At 40.6% G+C, this 17917-nt stretch overlaps 1 protein-coding gene across 4 annotated transcripts in view; it reads right to left on the reverse strand.

The window, feature by feature from the left end:
• LGI1 (leucine rich glioma inactivated 1) overlaps positions 1-17878 on the reverse strand; it is a 29958-nt gene extending 12080 nt beyond the window's left edge. Inside the window, exons 1-3 of one of the 4 annotated variants that reach the window (XM_064430869.1) lie at positions 17751-17878; positions 772-1220; positions 313-384 (exon numbers count right to left, since the gene is read on the reverse strand). In XM_064430869.1, the coding sequence (XP_064286939.1) occupies positions 313-384; positions 772-962 (263 nt within the window). In that variant the 5' untranslated portion in view covers positions 963-1220; positions 17751-17878. Of the gene's footprint in view, positions 1-312; positions 385-762; positions 1221-3244; positions 3924-17750 lie in introns of those variants that run through there. The other 3 variants (XM_064430871.1, XM_064430870.1, XM_064430872.1) reach the window with 3 other exon arrangements.
• Between the last annotated feature and the right edge of the window lie 39 nt (positions 17879-17917).

Here is a 17917-nt window from a genome sequence, read left to right on the forward strand (position 1 = left end):
GAATAGTTGTTGCAACACTTAAGTCCTTAGTGTAATGTTAATTAAAGTATAATTAAGATAACAAGCATTCTGTCACCAAAAGCTTCAGCATGTAAGCATTCAAAGTAGTACTGACAACAGACAGCCTTGCAAAATACTAAGTAAAAATTAAACATGCACTATCTTTCAAATTGCTCAAAAGTAATGTATTTTATGATCTAATAAATCTTCTGCTGCTGTTTCTTACAAAATTAATACTAAAACCCTTTCTGAAATATTTATGAATACATATACACTTCACAACAAAAATTTCATCATATAAATATTTCTCACAGAAGCTGCAGAGATGGTGTGAGCAAAAAACTCCCTTCTGGGATTTTAGTAAAAGCAGATCTCACAAAGGATCTGTAAAGAAGAAAAAAACAACCATATATTAATGTAGCCTCATATATCCATGGTTATAATACTGATCTGGTCATCACAGAGAAATTTATTTATATAAGTAAAAAAAAAAATTACCTTCCCCCCCCCCCAAATATAATGTGACAGGTTTCATGTACTATACAAGAAGGTATAAAATGAGATGTGTGCACATACACAGACAGACAGACAGATGAACGAGATATAAAAATCAGGATTCAAGAATGCAGCACAATTTAACACATTAGCTGATGATTCTGAATGCTGGAGGTACTCCCTGCAGCAAGCATCCTTCTGTATGCACTGAGAACACCACACATCCTAGTTCATTTTAAATCATAAATTAAATAACCAAATGCTTACAGCCCTTACAGTGAGATAACATCAGGCGGAACGCTGCGAGGAATAGATCTGGCATTTTCACATAAAGCATTATCTTTGGTACAAGTACACCAGGCAGGACATTTTGGCTTCACTGGTTTCTTCCCTTCAGTCAGCAAAAGCACAGATAAAAGGCATAAGAAATAAGCAATTCTTCTAAAGGGTCTGCTGGCATTTCCCATTCTTTTGATCCGCTCTCGTTCCAGCCAGTTGAAAGAATATCCCAAAACATGAACAGGGTTCTTTATTCAGCCATTGGATGTCTTTCTCTAAGTCCAGGTCAATATTTGTCTCTGCTTTCCCAACCCTTTTCTTTCTCTTTCACTCTGTTTTTGTAGATAGAAACCTGCAGCTGATCTGTATGTTTCCACTCACTCAGGCAACGTACTGCTCAGAGAAGAGACCTGCGAGGTGCTGTAAGATGGGGAAAATCCAACCGGCTGAAGGGAGGAAAAAAAAAAAAAAAAAAAAAAAAAAAAAAAAAAAAAAAGGAAAGAAAAAAAAGACTTGCATCACCACAAAAACACTGAGCACAACACAGCATTAGATTGCAAAGTGATGTAACTGAGAAATACACTGCTTTCTGTTTTCACAGGGAGGCCCTTTCCGTGTTTCCAAAAATAGTACAGCATTATGTTTTGCTGGTGGGTGGGTGAGTGGGTGTGGGGTGGAGTATATGTGTGTGGGGGAGAAATCAGTCATCTCTTACTGGATCCCTACAACCTCATGAACCTTTCAGAATTATGCTTCACATACTGCAAGCAGCAGAACTAATGGCAGTATCCACAGGAAAATGAAATCGAATGAAACCATCTAAGGCACTGCTGCAAAAACTGTTAGATTCATTTTTATCCTCGGCCTTTATTGCACATATTTGTACCACTGAAAAACAAGCTGCCACACATGGAAAATATTACAATGTATGAGAGAATGCCTTTGACTGTCACTCCTAAACAAAATATTTTCTCATGCAAAATAGACCCCAAATATAGCTTTTTTTTTTTCCCTTTTTTTTTTTCCCCTCAGAAAAAGAATGCTTCTTATTTGTTGCGTGTTTTCTGAGCTGGCTAAATGAAGGCATAGGTGGATCAAGCACAGTTCTATATGAACAACATTAATTTAAAGTTCAAGTTAAAAAAACGTATTTTCTTGGAACTGGCTTGATTCTTTTAGATGGAAAAAAAGAAAATTGTCATTTAAATACCAGCTGTGTTAAACCCATAGTTAAGAATGGACCTTCTGTGAAGAGTGACAGGATAAGGACAGATCTTGGTGGTAATAATGAACCTTTACAATACTGCCTGGAGGCTGCAATCGAAATGAGTGCTAGGTGTGGTATGAGTGCTCTGGCAGATACAGTCCTCAGCCTGAAGACTTTACAGTAAAATACATTAAATATTTTATAGGAAACTTAAGCAGCACCTAAGTATTACTTTATTAAGAATGGTAAGACAAAGCTAACAAATGCCAAATGGCTGAGAAGCCACGCAGGATGATTTTTTGTTCAATATAGTATTGCTATTAGATGAGTTTTGCAAACTTTAGCAGGTCTTGACAGTTTGTATTAGACAGCTCACAAACACTACTGGGGTCAACCCAGTAGTACAAACATTTAATACAGCCAGGCTCACTATTAGCTCCTTCACATGGATGCTGTCTCCTCACCAGGGGACACTTGATCTCCTGGTGAGGAGATCTCTTTTGACTTCTGGTTACCCCTTCTTTGATTTCACATGGCCACCTGGCTCTAGCCCATTGCTCCTGCTCTACAAGCCACAAAATCACGAGATCAACATCAGGCCATGCCTATCTTCTTCAGGAATAATCCCAGCAAGGCCTTAGTGCATATCCAGGTGTCCACCTGGGATTTGATAGGCTATGGGCAGAACAACAGCCTGCAAAACTGCAAGAAATTCAGTGCATGGGTACAAGGCAGGACTCCAGCACTGCTGAATCCTTGGCTGGGTGGTGGCTGAGGTCCATCTCCCAGGGATGGGGGGAGACACCCAGAGCTCTGAGGGGCTGGATGCAGCCAGGAATGTCCAGAAAGCTTTCAGAGGCAGATGGCCACCTTCAAAGGCCATGCTGGGAGAGGACAGCACTGCCTGTGCATGGGCACACCTCCTGCCAGGCATCTGAGCCCGTGGAAGAAAGGGCAGCTCGTGCTTCTTAGCTGCCTTGCTTTTTCCATTATGTTTTTGTAAAGGTCTTTGTTAATTTAAGTATGGCCCCATGTTTTTGCTCTTAAGAAAACCTTCCCTGTCAGCAGTCCCTCCCTGAAGCAGCACCAGCTAAGAGTGGCAGAAACCTGGGTTATTTCTGAGCCCATCCAGCTTCTGTAAGAAAATGGAAATGAATTACAGTAGCCAAGGCACTGAAATCATTATTAAGCAAATGTTGATGCCTTCCCATCTCCCAGTATAAAGGTGACTTCTTGCTCTGGAAATGATCTAATTGTACCTACTGAGAGGGAAGCTGGATTTGTAGGACTTGCATAAGTAGGCTACACCATCTTCTCCCCTCCAAGATGTCCAATGGCACAGACATGGTGAGGTGAGAACAGAAAATTCTCTAACTCCTTTTTCCTGAAAGAGGACTGTTGTTGGTTGTTTGTTTATTCCTGGCAAAGCCACCCATTGCCATGGCAATATTTTGCCATTGATGGTGAAACCCCGTGTTTCATTTCCTTTGGCTCATTCACTGAAATCCACCATCAATTACCTAGGCATTTCTCTTTAATTAATACTCCAACCACATTGTGAACCTTCGGAAAACTTTCCAGTGTAGTGTTTTCTTCGGTAACAAAAGCACATTCTGCAGCAGAGCAGTAACCTGACTCCGGTTTTGTCCATGCAGAGAAGCGCCTGGAAGTTAGTTTTCTATTCCAAACCACATGCCAAAACAACCGCTTTTGCAAAATTGCAATATTATGAATATTTATAACAGCCCCATCAAAAGAGAGGCACAATCACATTTTCCAGGGTCCTTTTCTGCCAAGCTCAGCATCTCATTTCCTGCCATGTAGCAGTTTAAAACCAAAGTGGTTCATGGATTTTTAGTGGCATAGCTTGTGTCCAGCGCGGCGACACTTGGCTCACCCTCTGCGATGCCATCGCTGTTTGTTCGCGGGCCAGCGGAGCGGGCAGCGGCCTGCTGCGCCCACGGACCAGCGCCGGCCCCTCGCTCCCTGCTTGTTCTCCCGGCTGTTTCAGGTACTGACTAGGCACAATGGCATTCGAAATTCATTTATTTTTCTTTCTGCAAGGTTCCAGCAGGGGGGATGAGGGAGTTGTGGATGCGTTCCTCGGTCTGCTTCCCATCACTTGACGTTCTAGCCGAAACCCCTGCACCTCGCCGTGCTGCGGAGGGGGCCGGCGGTCAGGCGCGTTCCGGCCCGGGCAGGGGGACACTGCCGGGGGACATTGCAGGGGGTCACCGGCTGAGGGACGCCGCTCGGGGCCGCCGCGATCCCCGCGCCACCGCCTCCCGCGGGCCCGTATCCCGGCAACGCGGCGGCCGCGGGCGGCGCCCGGGCCGGGCGGGGGCGAGGCCGGGCCCGGCGCTGCGCCAGGGCCGCCCCTCGCCCGCCGAGGCCCCGCGGGCCCGGCCGGGCCAGCCCGCGGCGGGGCGGCACCCACACGGGCGGGCCCAGGGCGAGCGGCCGCAGTGGGCTCTGCAGCAGTGTGCCGGCACGTTTCGCTCTGCGGTCCTGACCAAGTACGCCTTAGGGACCGATGGTTTCCCACGCAGTGGCTCTGCGTGGTGTGAAACAAACTGCTGTTTCTTCCAGTGTATACAAATTGTGTGGTAACGACAATTTTTGATGATGATCTACCATCTAGTAAAAATCTTGGTGCAAGTATACGACAAAATTAAAGCTAGTTTTGACTGCTACCACTAGAGGTGTTCACCCATCACTGCTTCTGTTCTTTGGTCAGACTCAGCACAACTTACATGGCTTCGTTTCTAGAGCAAACATATGTTTTATTATTATTATTGTTGTTATTGTTATTATTATCATCATCATCTACACATACATTTTTAACACATATTCTCCAATATCTGGTTAAGAGATTAACACTTCTGCAAGTAAACCTGTTTGCTGAAATATTTGAGGACAGCAAACACAGTCAGAACATAGAACAAAAATTATTTTAAAACATATTGAATATTTTTCAAGGTATTAACTCCACACCAACAACTATATTTGCATATTAGCATTAGACTAGAATGTTCTCATTACCAACATATGATAGAATTTGAATAAGCTTCCTGTGGTTTCATGCTCAGTACAGTTCCCTTTGCAGATCCATATCCTGTTAGAGTTACCCTTGATTTCATCCTGCTGTTACAAAACTGTGCTGCCTTTTCTCTGTTCAGAATGAGCTGCCTGCACGTATGTAGCCTAATCCAAAATCCACTGATGGTGATGATGAGACTTTACTGTGCTTGGTGTTAAGCCCATAATATTACAGATGGGGAATAGCCCGAATCACACCCAGTATTCACCGGTCTCCTAAAGAACAAATCATTGTCATTGCTATGTTACCACTGTGTTTGGAGCAGAAGGATTTTGAGATCAAAGATTCCTACAAATACCTCATGAGTCCGAGTTTTTGCTCTCTTGGCTCCACCCTTTCAAGAAATTCTGCAACAAATGGCAAATTTAAAGCAGCTGAGAATGAGGCTGTACTTTCAATAAACAAAACTAAGTCTTGTGAATTCTAAACAGTTCTGAAAAGACTATGCTTCCTGGTGGATCTGGCACCAAGAGTCATTGCCAGGAAGAGGCCTTCTGCAGGTTAGGCATAATAAAACTTGAGATGCCTTTACAACAGCTCATAACACAGACAAGCTTGGGAATGATCACAAGACTGCCCAAACCTTTTTATTTGGAAAGTTCTGCTGACTTTGCCCTATCCTGTCTATACAGGTTCGTATTATGGGTATCCTTCTTTATTATACCAGTTTCATTAAAAGCAGAACAACCAGGCCAGTCCCTGTGTCAAAAAGCTGAGGAAATGGCTGCTTAAATGCTGCCAGCTTTGGAGGAAAGAAAAACTTGGAGGGTGGTCTCCTTTCCGTTACATAAAGTAGCCAGTTCACAGGTCAATGTGGACTTAGAAGCGATCACCTCTGAAGTGAGCTCTCATGGCCAAAAGTTCAGTGTGATGTACAACACCTGCTCCACTGAGCATGTCCTGGTGAATGTGCAGGTGTCTCTGGAACTGCTTGCTGGTTTAGGTACACCAGAATGCGACCAATGACAAAAAATATGTCAGGAGACATGTACTGATATCTGAATGATCTCTCTTTAAGACAAAACAGAGGCACTGTGTATTTCTTTCAAAGGGAAGCCAGGCAAAATGAATCTATTTCTAGGTTTTCATTTGTTGCAGGTAATAACTTTCAATATCTTTATAATTCTTCATGCTTTGTTTGCTTCTAAGCTGTGTTACAAACCAGTGTGCTTTGCAGCACCCAACCCAGTAGCATCACATTAACTGCTCTTCTGATAACCAGCCACTTTTCTCCAGAACTACACAAATAGTTCTTGTTTTGCTTCTATTGTCTGTGTTTTGCATTGAAAATGCTAACAATGGATATTTAAAGTTGGGGGGAAATGAAAGAGCAAACATACAAGCTCAAGAGCAAAGTAGAGCCCAATTCAAAGATGTATGAAGCTGTGCCACTTCATGGTTCACAGCAGGAGCTGATACCACACCTAATACAGGGGGAAGTGTAAGAAAGGAGACCATATAAAAGAACATTAAACCTGCTGCAGAAATCTGGATTTTTGTTCTATCTTTCAAGACAACTCTCATGAAAATTTGCTTGTAGTTTACTCAGGGAAGATCAACTTCTCCCATGTTGGAAATGGGGACACTTTTGAGACAGTCAACATGCCCATCCATTTCAGTGGAACTGACATCACACTCACCACCTAGCATACACCCTACTGTAAGATTAAGTGCCCTCTGTATGAACCTCCCAGCAAGGAGAAGTCTCAAATATGCAAGTTACTTTTTGCCTTTTTTTTCTCTACATAGCTCTATCAGACATTAAAACCATGATACTAGTGAGAGAATCTATGCTTAATTTGTAATTGCCAGCTTCTTCAGAACTGGCATGGTGATTTTAAGAACACATTTCTGTGTAACACTTTCCTTAATAGGATGGTTTCTCTCATCCCAACTCTTGCAAGTACTATTGATTCTGCTCTCTTCCACAGGTCACTGCTGCTGTTTCTGTTCTAATGCTATTCTCTAAACTGGATTAAATAAATTAGCTGGTAAAAGAACCAGAAAACAAATAAAACCCTAAACAAGCCCAAATCTTTCAAACCCACCCCTTCAACCCCCCCAAAAATGGCCAGAGCCAGAACAAGCAGCTGAGCACAGGAGTGGGCAGAGAGCATTGGTTTCACCGTCAGAGAAAATGCATAGGGAGCTGCACGCTTGAGGGGCAGTTTCATGTTACAAATGCTCATATTTAAATGAATCATAGGACAGAACTGGTGACAAAGTACCTCAGTCTCTACCTAACAGGACAAAATATGAACCTCATAAAACACCCCAGTATTTAGCTACCATTGTTTAAAAATTATCATCTAACTGGAGGACAGACTTTCAGCTGGTGTATACAAACTGACATTTCATTATTACTATCTCCACTTTGCCAGCTCCGTGCACTCTTCATTTGGTATTTATTCATATAAGTTTTCCTTCATGCCTACATTCAAAATGAGGGAAAAAATTCAAAAGAAGGCATAGAAAAGTCAGTCCAGTAAGAACCCTGTATACAAACCAAAATGTCCCAGATTTTCTAGCATGAGCAAGTGCTTTCTGCAGACCCAAAACAACATACTACTGTCAGTGTAGCTAAATGCCATTTAATTGGCAGCTAAAAAAGTCTATAATACATTTCTTCATGGAAAAATGTCTGAGCTCTTCCAGTGTGCCAAGATGCTAATTAAAAACAGACGGCGTGTTACAAAATCCTTTCCTTGACCTGTGCTATCTTACATGCCCTTCTGTACTTTTTCAGGGCATTGGCTCCCTGAAGAATTATTCTAATCTTTATAAACTTGTCTTTAATTTTCTTTGTCATTTTGCAGACAGAAAAGAAGTAACAAAATATTATTTATTTAAATGTACATAGAAAATGTATTTATTACATGGCAGAGACAACAGGCTTTTGAGGAGAAAGTCTTTACTTGTTAAAAACAGGTTTCTATGTCCTGAATAATTTACAATGAAAGAAATCTTAGTGCCACTGAAGTCACTGAAATACTTCAAGTAGAAGCCTTGCTGGAGTGCCATGGACATAAGGAACTGCACAATAGGAAGGATGTGACTCATCAAACACATATTATTGTTTCATCATTGCTAATCAACATGCTTTACAGGGATTTGGATCAGCACTGAAACATTTGAAGGGGTTGTTGGTGATAGCTCCACAAGTGTATTTTACTGATGTTTTAATTGTTCTCAGCAACTCAAGAAATTTGGAAAAATACTTTACTTTTTCAGTAAGAGTTAATCCTTTTTACCTTAAGTAAATATCAAATCTGCCACCCTACATTATGGCAGGCATGCTGCCACTGCACAAGCCTAGCACAGATTCTCCATCAAGTGCTGCACCAAGCTGAACTCCAAGGTCCCTTTTTCTTACAAACCACATTTGCCCTGCAGAGGAGACTTCAGAGGGCTGAAAATTTCATTACATCTGTTTGCTCATATGCCAATATGCTATATATTTAGTACAGCTTGAAGAAAAGGTTTGCTCTTTTGGCTGCTGGCCCTTTTCCTCTGCAGTGGGAGAACAAAACCAACACAACATCTTTATCTAAGAACTGACTGTAGTGTTAAATATAATTTTCATAGCAACAGAGAAATACACATTTTAGTTATGACTGTGCAGAAGATAAAAGATTTTCCCTACCTTGAACATGGTAACATTCACATTTTAAGTTCAAAATGATTCCAAATTATCCCTTTTCTAAGACAATAATCCAAATACTATACAGCTGACTTTCTTTTTGACGCCAATCACTTGTAGGCATCTGTAAGTTTCCACTGTTGCTGCCCTTGTGATTTAGGCAAAGAGTCATTAAAACTGGAAGGCCTAATTCCCAGCCTCAATATAACACATGAGTAAGAAGTAATAAGCTCCTTCATGAAGCAATACAGCTCCCCAGCCAAATAAATGGCACACAGAACTGATTAAACAAAGGCACATGTGGCCTTCTTTCCCAAGATTTTTTTTAGAAGCAAATGGATGAATATATAAAAAACAAGGATAAAAAAAAAACCAAACAAACAAAAAAAACCCCAAAAAAACAAACCAGGTTTAGGAACTCAAGAGAACAGTTAGCATCACAGAAACTGAAATGTTGGCTCCTAGGCATGCAAAGGTAGACCTGAAAAATTCACTAGAGAATTTCTTGGAGCAAGTAATGGCTGAAAAGAGCTTGGAACTGCAAATAGTCTCCTGCTGTTCAATTTTCTCTTCACTCAGGGAAATGAAGGCTATACATTCATTGCAAATAAAGACTGGATCAAAGATATCCAATTCCATTAAGAATTTATTTTCTGAAACAGAACAATTGGAAATAATGACTTTAGATAACAGCTCAGGTCACAAATAGTAATAATGCTCTACACTATGTTTCTGACACCCCTGCTTCCTGCTCAGGGGAAGGCAGATATCCCTTCATATGCACATTATATATATAGATATATATTACAATCTCTCTCAAGAGCTATATATAGCTTCTATTCACAGGCAAGCACCACAACCACTTATTCATTCTTTTCATGCTTTACCTGCTGCTTTCAAGGCTGCCCTGATGCTAAAAATAGCTTTGCATATTAGAGGAGGGTTGCTATAGCTTCAGAATGGGTGATGTTCCAGAAGCAGCTGAATCCCTCCTTGCTGAGGATCCGTGGGGATGCATGTGCTGGGCATCTGCGACCAGGGCTGTGATGCCCTTTCACAAAGACTCTGAGGCTCCAAGGATGGGGTGTTTGTGTTGTTCTTAAGGCTGGACTGAACTGCAAATCAATGCAAATCATGAATGTCATCATAAGCTCAAGGCTTTGTTTTTCATACTGTAGTGTTAGGTCACAGTACAACAGTACCTTCATATATTAATGAAGCTAATATTCATATACTAGCTTCTTTTTAACTGGGAGAATAATTTAGTATTCTGTTGTATGGGCATATTTTTTGCACATATTGATGTCTTGAAGTAAGAAAATATCAAAATCCTTCACTAGTCTTCTTACTTTTTCTAGTTCTTAACATTTGTGGCTGGATTATGGCCATATCTAAGATAAATGAGGTAGTCAGAATAGTATGTTTCTTTCGTTAACAGACTCATGTTATAGAAACCTGCCAAACACTCTGTTAAGGCTGAGGTTCAAATAAAAGTTTTACAGGGAACGAGTGGCATGGATTTACTAAAGCAAGATTGATAAAAAGTATTAAACAGATCCTAATATACATCTAAGTAACACAATCCATCTTTTATGAGCAGTATATTTAAGGACAGTGTAATGCAAACTTGACAGAATGTTTTATTAAATGCTAAAGGAAAGTTTTTCACTCAAATCTCACTTCACATCCTGACCCTTATCTTCCGTGTGGTTTTGTTTCCATTCAAGAAAGGCAGTCATCTAGCCACGCAGCTGTTAACATTTTGACTTACACTTGCAAATTGAGTGTGGTTTCAGCAAGTAGCAGGATCTCCCCCAGGGTACAAGCTGCAATATTTCTTTTGACTTGCAGTAGACAACTTTCCTCAGTGTTTTTTTGAGTCTGACATTTTTACTTCTAGAGTTGTGGATATTGCACAGCTCAGTGTTGCTGGCTATAAATATCATAACTTGATATTTGTAACCAAGTTGGACTAATGGTTGCCATTTAGGATGGTTATCTTTCCCATTCCACTTAAGTGCCATGGAATGAATAGTGTCCTGGAAATACTTTCAATAGAAAGGTTGATAGTATTTCAGTACTTCATGTCTTAATGATATTGGTGATTAAATAACATAAAATTGTATTTAATTTGAAATATAATCCCTATTATTTCCAAACCCTGGCGATCAGTAGTATACTTTTACTAATAAAAGCTCAGTTCTAGCAGAATGGCTCAGGGTGTTATTAATTAAATGAGGTCTCACAGCAGTACTCTATAAGCATGTTCATTAAAAACTGTGAAATAGGAATTTTTAACTGATTCATCCTACTTCAGTGCTCAGAGCAGCATTTTTATATCCCTGTATCTTTCAGTTTTCACTGAAGGATCAGTTGCTGATCACCTCAACCTGGTATTAACAGCCTCTGCATGCAACTACCATAGTACTCCACTATGTAATCCCACTGAAATAGTGAGATAAAGTGATGGTCAATTCTGTCATCATTATACTATATTATGCTTTTATACCTTAGTTTTTAAAAATCTGACTGTGAAATTCCAAACAACCGACTGCAGCACTGTCTATTGCAAATAATCTCCAATTTATTTTTGTTGCTTAAGGACAACCAGTGGAAAACACTGTGATGAACTCATCTTACCAGCTCCACAGTGCAGTTTTCATGACTGGCCTTCTGGTTCCTGCGTTAAGAGCTCAACTTCTAAAGAAAGATGAAACACATCTCTAAAAAACACGTGTTTTCTGGAACATGTTAGCAGGAATGAGACTGTACACCTCTATTAACATCACATCTCAGACTCAGACTTTGAGGCACCTTTCTTTTCCAGGTTATGTAGAATGCTGGCTACACAAATAACTGCTTGCATGATTCAGATGACAGTGACTTGTCTGTCACCTTTTTATACAGAAGACTTCAGATTCCAAGCATTCCCTGTCAATGATTTGTACCTTTCCTCAATTCTCATAAGTGAATATTATGAATATATATACATGGTAGACATTATGCACAAAAATGCACCTCAGGAAAGGAGGGAACACGTATCTTTTTCCCTATGGTTTAAAAATGCAATGGACAGTAGCTTTGCTCATGCATTCTTTTTTTTCCCCTCCTAAAAAATCCAGTGGGAAACAATGTAATTTAAAGAAAACAAGTACATTGCTTGTCAGTTGTTTTATTTATTTCCACATTACTGGATTTTCCTTCTCTTGCTTATTATTTTCTATGATTTTTTTCATCATATAATAACTCTGATATCAAGCTGGAAAAACAAATTTGCCTTTCTCTTGTATTTATGTAATTGGATGCCATCAGTCACTTTCCACCAAAGCAGATCTAGCCATAAAAGTAAGATTAGGCATTCTTTGCTCTCTTAGGAAATAGTTCATACTTCAGGGAATTAAAGCATAATGAACTTCTAAAATCCCCTCAAATGAAAATTGAAACATGGTGGAGGAGTTAGTTGCTGTATTCCACTTACTTAAGTGCAGGTTGATAAACTAAGAAGTAGTATTTTGTACATACTGATAATTACTTTTAAATTAAATTCCTGATAGGCTGAAGTCACAACTCATTTATGCATGCCTACATGCATGTGTAATCTGTAGTGAGCTTTGTTCTGAGCAGAGTTGCCAGACTAAGCTCTGGAGACAAAAATCACCTGCCACAAAACAAAAGTGGAACTAGCAGTGACGATTAAAGACACTAGAGAGGAGTCTACATAATATATATCCAGGGGATTTATTTAGTAAAATTCTGTACATTTTGCAAAAATAAGCCCAAACTTTAAAGATAATACGAGGAGTTGATTCTAATAATTACTTTTTTATCAGTCTGATTTATTTCTATAACTGAATAAGTTAGTCTTTACATTATCATACTGTTATTATTTACACTATACATCTTAACAAGGACTTGCAGAAAACTTCATTAAAATAAAGTTTTTTGAAGTACACAGATGTTTTAGGAACAAGGTTGATTCTTTGAGTGTTCCCTTAATTAAAGCAAAATGAATTAATGAAGCAATCTGGTTTTCAAGATACTATTAGAAGATTCTTACATAACTCTGTAGTCATAGGCAATAAAATTAAAATAGGCATTAGAAATTAAAACAATTATAGTTCCTCCATAGTGTATCTGTGATTCTTTGGCATGTTAAGAGTGGAAGTAATGCTACCATCAAATAAACTGTGGAGCAAGACTTCAACTACTTCAGTCCATGACAAAGAAGACTAAGGTTGCTTTTCTGTCAACAGTAATAAAAAAATCTTGTGAATTGTGTATGAAGTTGAGGGGCCTTATATGCATCCATAGGAGGTGGAGCTAAGAGAATAAATCAGGTTATTTAGGCTGTATTTTCTAACATTGTGGCCTACACAGGGATTCTGTTTACCAAGTTAATCAGCTGAGAATAAGGGTGCAACTTCCACATCTTTGACTTCTTGGGAGATTTTCAGATCAACAGGAAGTTCCAACTTTATTTTTAATAAGAGCCTTTGATAGTTGTTTTTATCCTAACAGGAGAACAAGCTTAATCTGAATTCAAGATGTGCACTGTTGTCTTCTTCAGCTTTCCATGACTGTTTATTAAAGCAATTTCCAAACTTTGGTCTCCAAATAAATGCTCTGTAGACAGACAATAGAACGAGCACCTCCAGTGCACTAGGCAGTAAGTGGTTGTGGAGGCTGGCAGTGATTTGTTCACCCTAGAGGTAGAGGAGCCAGGAATAACCAAGGTCCATGGGTCAAATTCTACCTCGTATATCCTTCTAAAATGCCATCATCTGTCAGATCTGCCTTTAGATATACACATTTTCAAAATTTCAAATTGCCTATCATATTGGAAGTCTTTGTGTTCTAGAAATTCTGTCTCCACACAGTATATCTGACACTGATATCCAGTGGTGTTAAACAGAAATAATTAAGAGGAAAATGTCCATGGATAGATGGAATTTAGGAAATTCAATACTCTTATAATAAGATTAGATATTATATTAGATACTCTATTTTATCTTATTTACAAGTGAAATGCAATACAATGATTGTGGCTACTTATACAAAGGTCTGGGATTTTAGAACAAGGAAGGAAACTGACGATCAATCAGATACTATTTTTTCAAAGACACTTTTCTAACAATGATTATGTACTGAAAAGCTAATTGCAACTTCAAAGTATCATAAAACTGCACGGCTTCTCTTCAAATAATGGACTTAGCATGGGCTTTTCTATGATTGTTTTTTGTATCTGACCCAATACTGGAAATATTTTTAACTACAGAAGTTCTTTTCTTGAGGAAATTACTTTATTAGCCAAACAAATAAAACTGCATTTGCCTTTTAGCACAGCAACATTGACATCTAGTGGCTAGTTAAGATTCCTGTTTAATATTCTGCATATGAGAAAAAAATGTGGAATGCACCATTTATTGAATCTGACAAACCAGGTGTGCACTGGCTGCTATCTCCACATAGCCTCTAGATGATTACAGAATATCATTAATGACTAGTTTGGAGTTACCAGTACCTGGGATAGGAAATGGTGAGTGTGAGGCACTGCCTCTCATGTACAGCGCCAAGGGTTTTCCCTGACTGTCAGGAAGTCCTAAGCTTGGGAATCAGCTGCCTGATTGTAGTGTATACCTTCCTGAGGACTTGTTGGGAGGCACAGCACATCCCTGCAATGGTATACGGGTACAGCTAAATGAAAAAGAGCTACAGTTACTGAATGTGATGTTACTGGCATATGTGAACGTCCATTTTTAGCTTTACTTGCTTTTTCTACAAATTACTAGGGGGTTTCAAATAGGAGGAGATAAAAATCAGGAACACGACAGATGCTAAAGCACTGTTCGTACAAAAGACACAGAAATAAATTATTTGGCAACTTACTTCATAGACATGTAGGAGATACGAATGTGCCAATATCAAATAGCATTAGAAAGTAATTTCATTTGTCAACAAAAGAACTGACTTAATGGAGAAAGAAAAGATTAAACAGGACAAATATCAGTTTTACTAGCATTCTTGATGGTTCCACATTACTGTCTCATAATCAAACTCAAATGTGATCTGCAGCAACAGCTAACAACGGATGTGGTTGTCAGTGACTGCCCTGCCCTTGCTCTCCATACCAGTGGTAGCTGCCTCCTTGAGCCTGCTGGCAAAGCCTTCTGATTTGCTTCATTAAAAATAGGAACAATTTTTTAATTGGCTAACCAAACTAATTGTGATTCAACAGATCAGGGGCTGTTGAGTTTAAACAACTTTACCAGGAGATCTTAGGAGGCAATCATCTTCTGCAGGAAGCCTTATGTGTTTCTTCCTGGCTAAATACTGTTAATGAGTATACATCTATGCTTTGTATTTCTTAAAAATAGATAGAGAAATCTGAGTCTGAAAAGAGCAAAAAAATGTAAGAGTTCTCCAATATGTAACCTCTGTAGAAAGGTTGAAGTACTTCTCAGGCTGCAAAAAGGGAAAACTGTGGGAATATATGTCTTCCAGTATTGAAAAATGTTATTCAAATGATGATCACTTCTTGCTTTCTGTACAAACTAGTGCAGGGCATTAAGAAATTAACTCAAGTTGCAACAAAAAAGACTTTTTCTTAGATAGTAGGAAAAACCCTTTATACCTAAGAGGTTAATAGATTAAGGTATTAAGCTGTGAAATCTCCTATACTAGAACCTTTTAGGAAGAGCTCAATAAGTATGTCAGGTATACTTTGAATTCTGAATCCCAATGATGTATGTACCATGTCTGACTTAAAAGTTTTGGATACACCAGGTCTCATACTTTATTTAGCCCATTCTAGATTTAGGGCAGAATGAAAGGTAAAGCTACAGTGATGTTTTCTCCTTTGCGGATCACGAAGTTCAGGGCTACTGTAATTTAAGACTATTGCTTCACATTACTGCTGACCTGATCTAAAAGAGAGCTGCTGCTGAAAGGGCAGCCTCTGTTTCTCACTTCCCACTTCCCTCCTCTCCCAACCCTAACATCTTTTTGCCCCACCAGGGTTACTCATCCAGACACCACATCAGGACAGTCACGGGAGCTAGGGTGGCAGAAAATTAAATTCTGCAGTTCAGCAGGAGTGGTCAGATGAGTATTAGGGCCAGTTCAAGAAGAATGCTCTCTTCAGTGGCAGCTTGACTTACTTGTAAAGATTGGCATAGATTGACTTACTTGTAAAGGAAAGCTGTGCTCTTATAGTTTGGCTCTACAGTCATCAAAATCCCACTCAAAACCTCCTGCCCTGTAAAGAGTTATGCCCATCTCATCTGTTCTTTTTCCTGTATCTTCCAGTCCTGTGGGAATCATATGAGAGAAGGGCCTTTTTGGTGTCAAAACATACTGTTGCTAGAATTAAACTATGGAGATACTTCCATTGGAGCAAAGTATAATGTGGCTAAGGGCACGTTCAGTTTCAACTTCCAGTTTATTTAGGAGGCCATTTCTGAACCCATTCCCCAGCTGTAGCTTACTGTAGCCCACATATAAAATGCAGTCGGGTGATGTTCTGAAGAAACACAGTTAGACATCAGAAAAGCATAGCATAGCAAGATGAAATTATCTAGCTGCTATTCTCAGAAAAGCTGTTTATAACATAACTTCAGCATCTACAGCAGCTGCTATAGATGGACTCACTGCAGATAATTTTCCTGTCCCAGAAACTGTATTTTTTCTATATGCAGGCTTTGTGGCCACAGCGCAATGCTAAGAGATTCAAGAATTGTAAATCTTTCCTCTACCTTTCCCACTCTTCTTCAAAGTGCATAATCAATGATATGTTGGCCCAGTTTCCAGAATCATGTCAGGATTCATTCACACTAAAGCAGTCTGTCATTTCCATAAGACAGGAACAACAAAAAGATGCTTGCTATTACAGCTTTGAGGGTATACATTATTTATTTTGATATATTTAAATTATTAATTAGGATAATTCCATTCTTGCAACAGAGTCTCTGCCCTTTAGAGGAAATGGGCCACATTCAGTAGGACTTCAGCAGAATACTGCATGCACTCAAATATGCACAGCGCCACTCAGTTCCTTTCCATGGGACACTTTGGCATCATCTTTGCATCCCTTCACAGCAATAATGACATAACAAGTAACACAAACACTAGGTCAGGAGAAAAAAAAAATCTGAAAACAGAGATCTACTAGCCAAGGTAAGGAGATACACTGTCAGCTGTGGTGTGTGATTGTCTTACTGCAGAAAAACAACACCTACAATTTATATTTTACAACTTGCATATTACAAGGGTTCAGCAGTATTTACATTTTAATATTTCCCTGTATTACGTGTGTCTGTGGTTTAACTATCCAGGAATCAATAACACAACTGGAAACACAGTCCAGAAGAAAGTACCTGTGATGGACTACAGCATTTCAGACCTCAGCAGTTCAGGTTGTGTTTGATGGGAAACTATCAATTCATTGGCAGCTAATTGCTCTATCTGATGACTTAATGCCGAAGATTGGTGCTTCCCAGGTACTTTATCAGCAAATACTTCTGGCTTATAAAGCTCCTTTTTATGATGCAATGCACAGGCTCCCAAACTCTTATCGCCTAGTTGCCACCGGTCCTCACGGGGAAACTAAATCACATACTGCCTTTCGTTCTAACCGCGAGATGCGACTGAACAGAAGGCAAGCCGCTAGCACAGGCAGGAATCGGTGTTAGAGATCGCCGTGCCGAGGCCAGGATCGCGGTCCGTGCCGCGCCGAGGGCAGCGCGCACCGCCCGGGCACGCCGGGCAGCCGCTGCCCTCCGCAGAGCGCCCGGGGCCTCCCGCCGGAGGGGTCCCCTGCTCCGCGAGAGGTCCCCTCCCGAACAACGACCTCCGCCTCTCCCACCCCTCCCGAGGCACCCTTTCCGCCGAGCCCCGGCGCCCGCAGCGGGGTCTAAGCCCGTGCCCCACAACAGGGACTGCCTTGCCCGACAGCGCCGGGGATGGTGCGCGGGCGACCCGGGCCGGGGAGAGGGGCACTCAGGCCTTTCTGAGCCCCTGCGGCACAGTCCTACCTTCCCACAGGCGGAGACCGCGGCAGCCGGGGCCGCTGACCGGGTTCCCGGGCAGGGAGACTCCCCTCGCCCCTAAACATGATGAGCGGCTTTCCCCTCCCCTCCCGTGCCGGCTCGCCCTCCCCCGCGCCCCACTGCCCCGCGCCGCCCGCCCGCCCGCGGCGGAG

This window comes from Passer domesticus, chromosome 8, assembly GCF_036417665.1.
Source record: "Passer domesticus isolate bPasDom1 chromosome 8, bPasDom1.hap1, whole genome shotgun sequence".
Classification (NCBI taxonomy): domain Eukaryota; kingdom Metazoa; phylum Chordata; class Aves; order Passeriformes; family Passeridae; genus Passer; species Passer domesticus.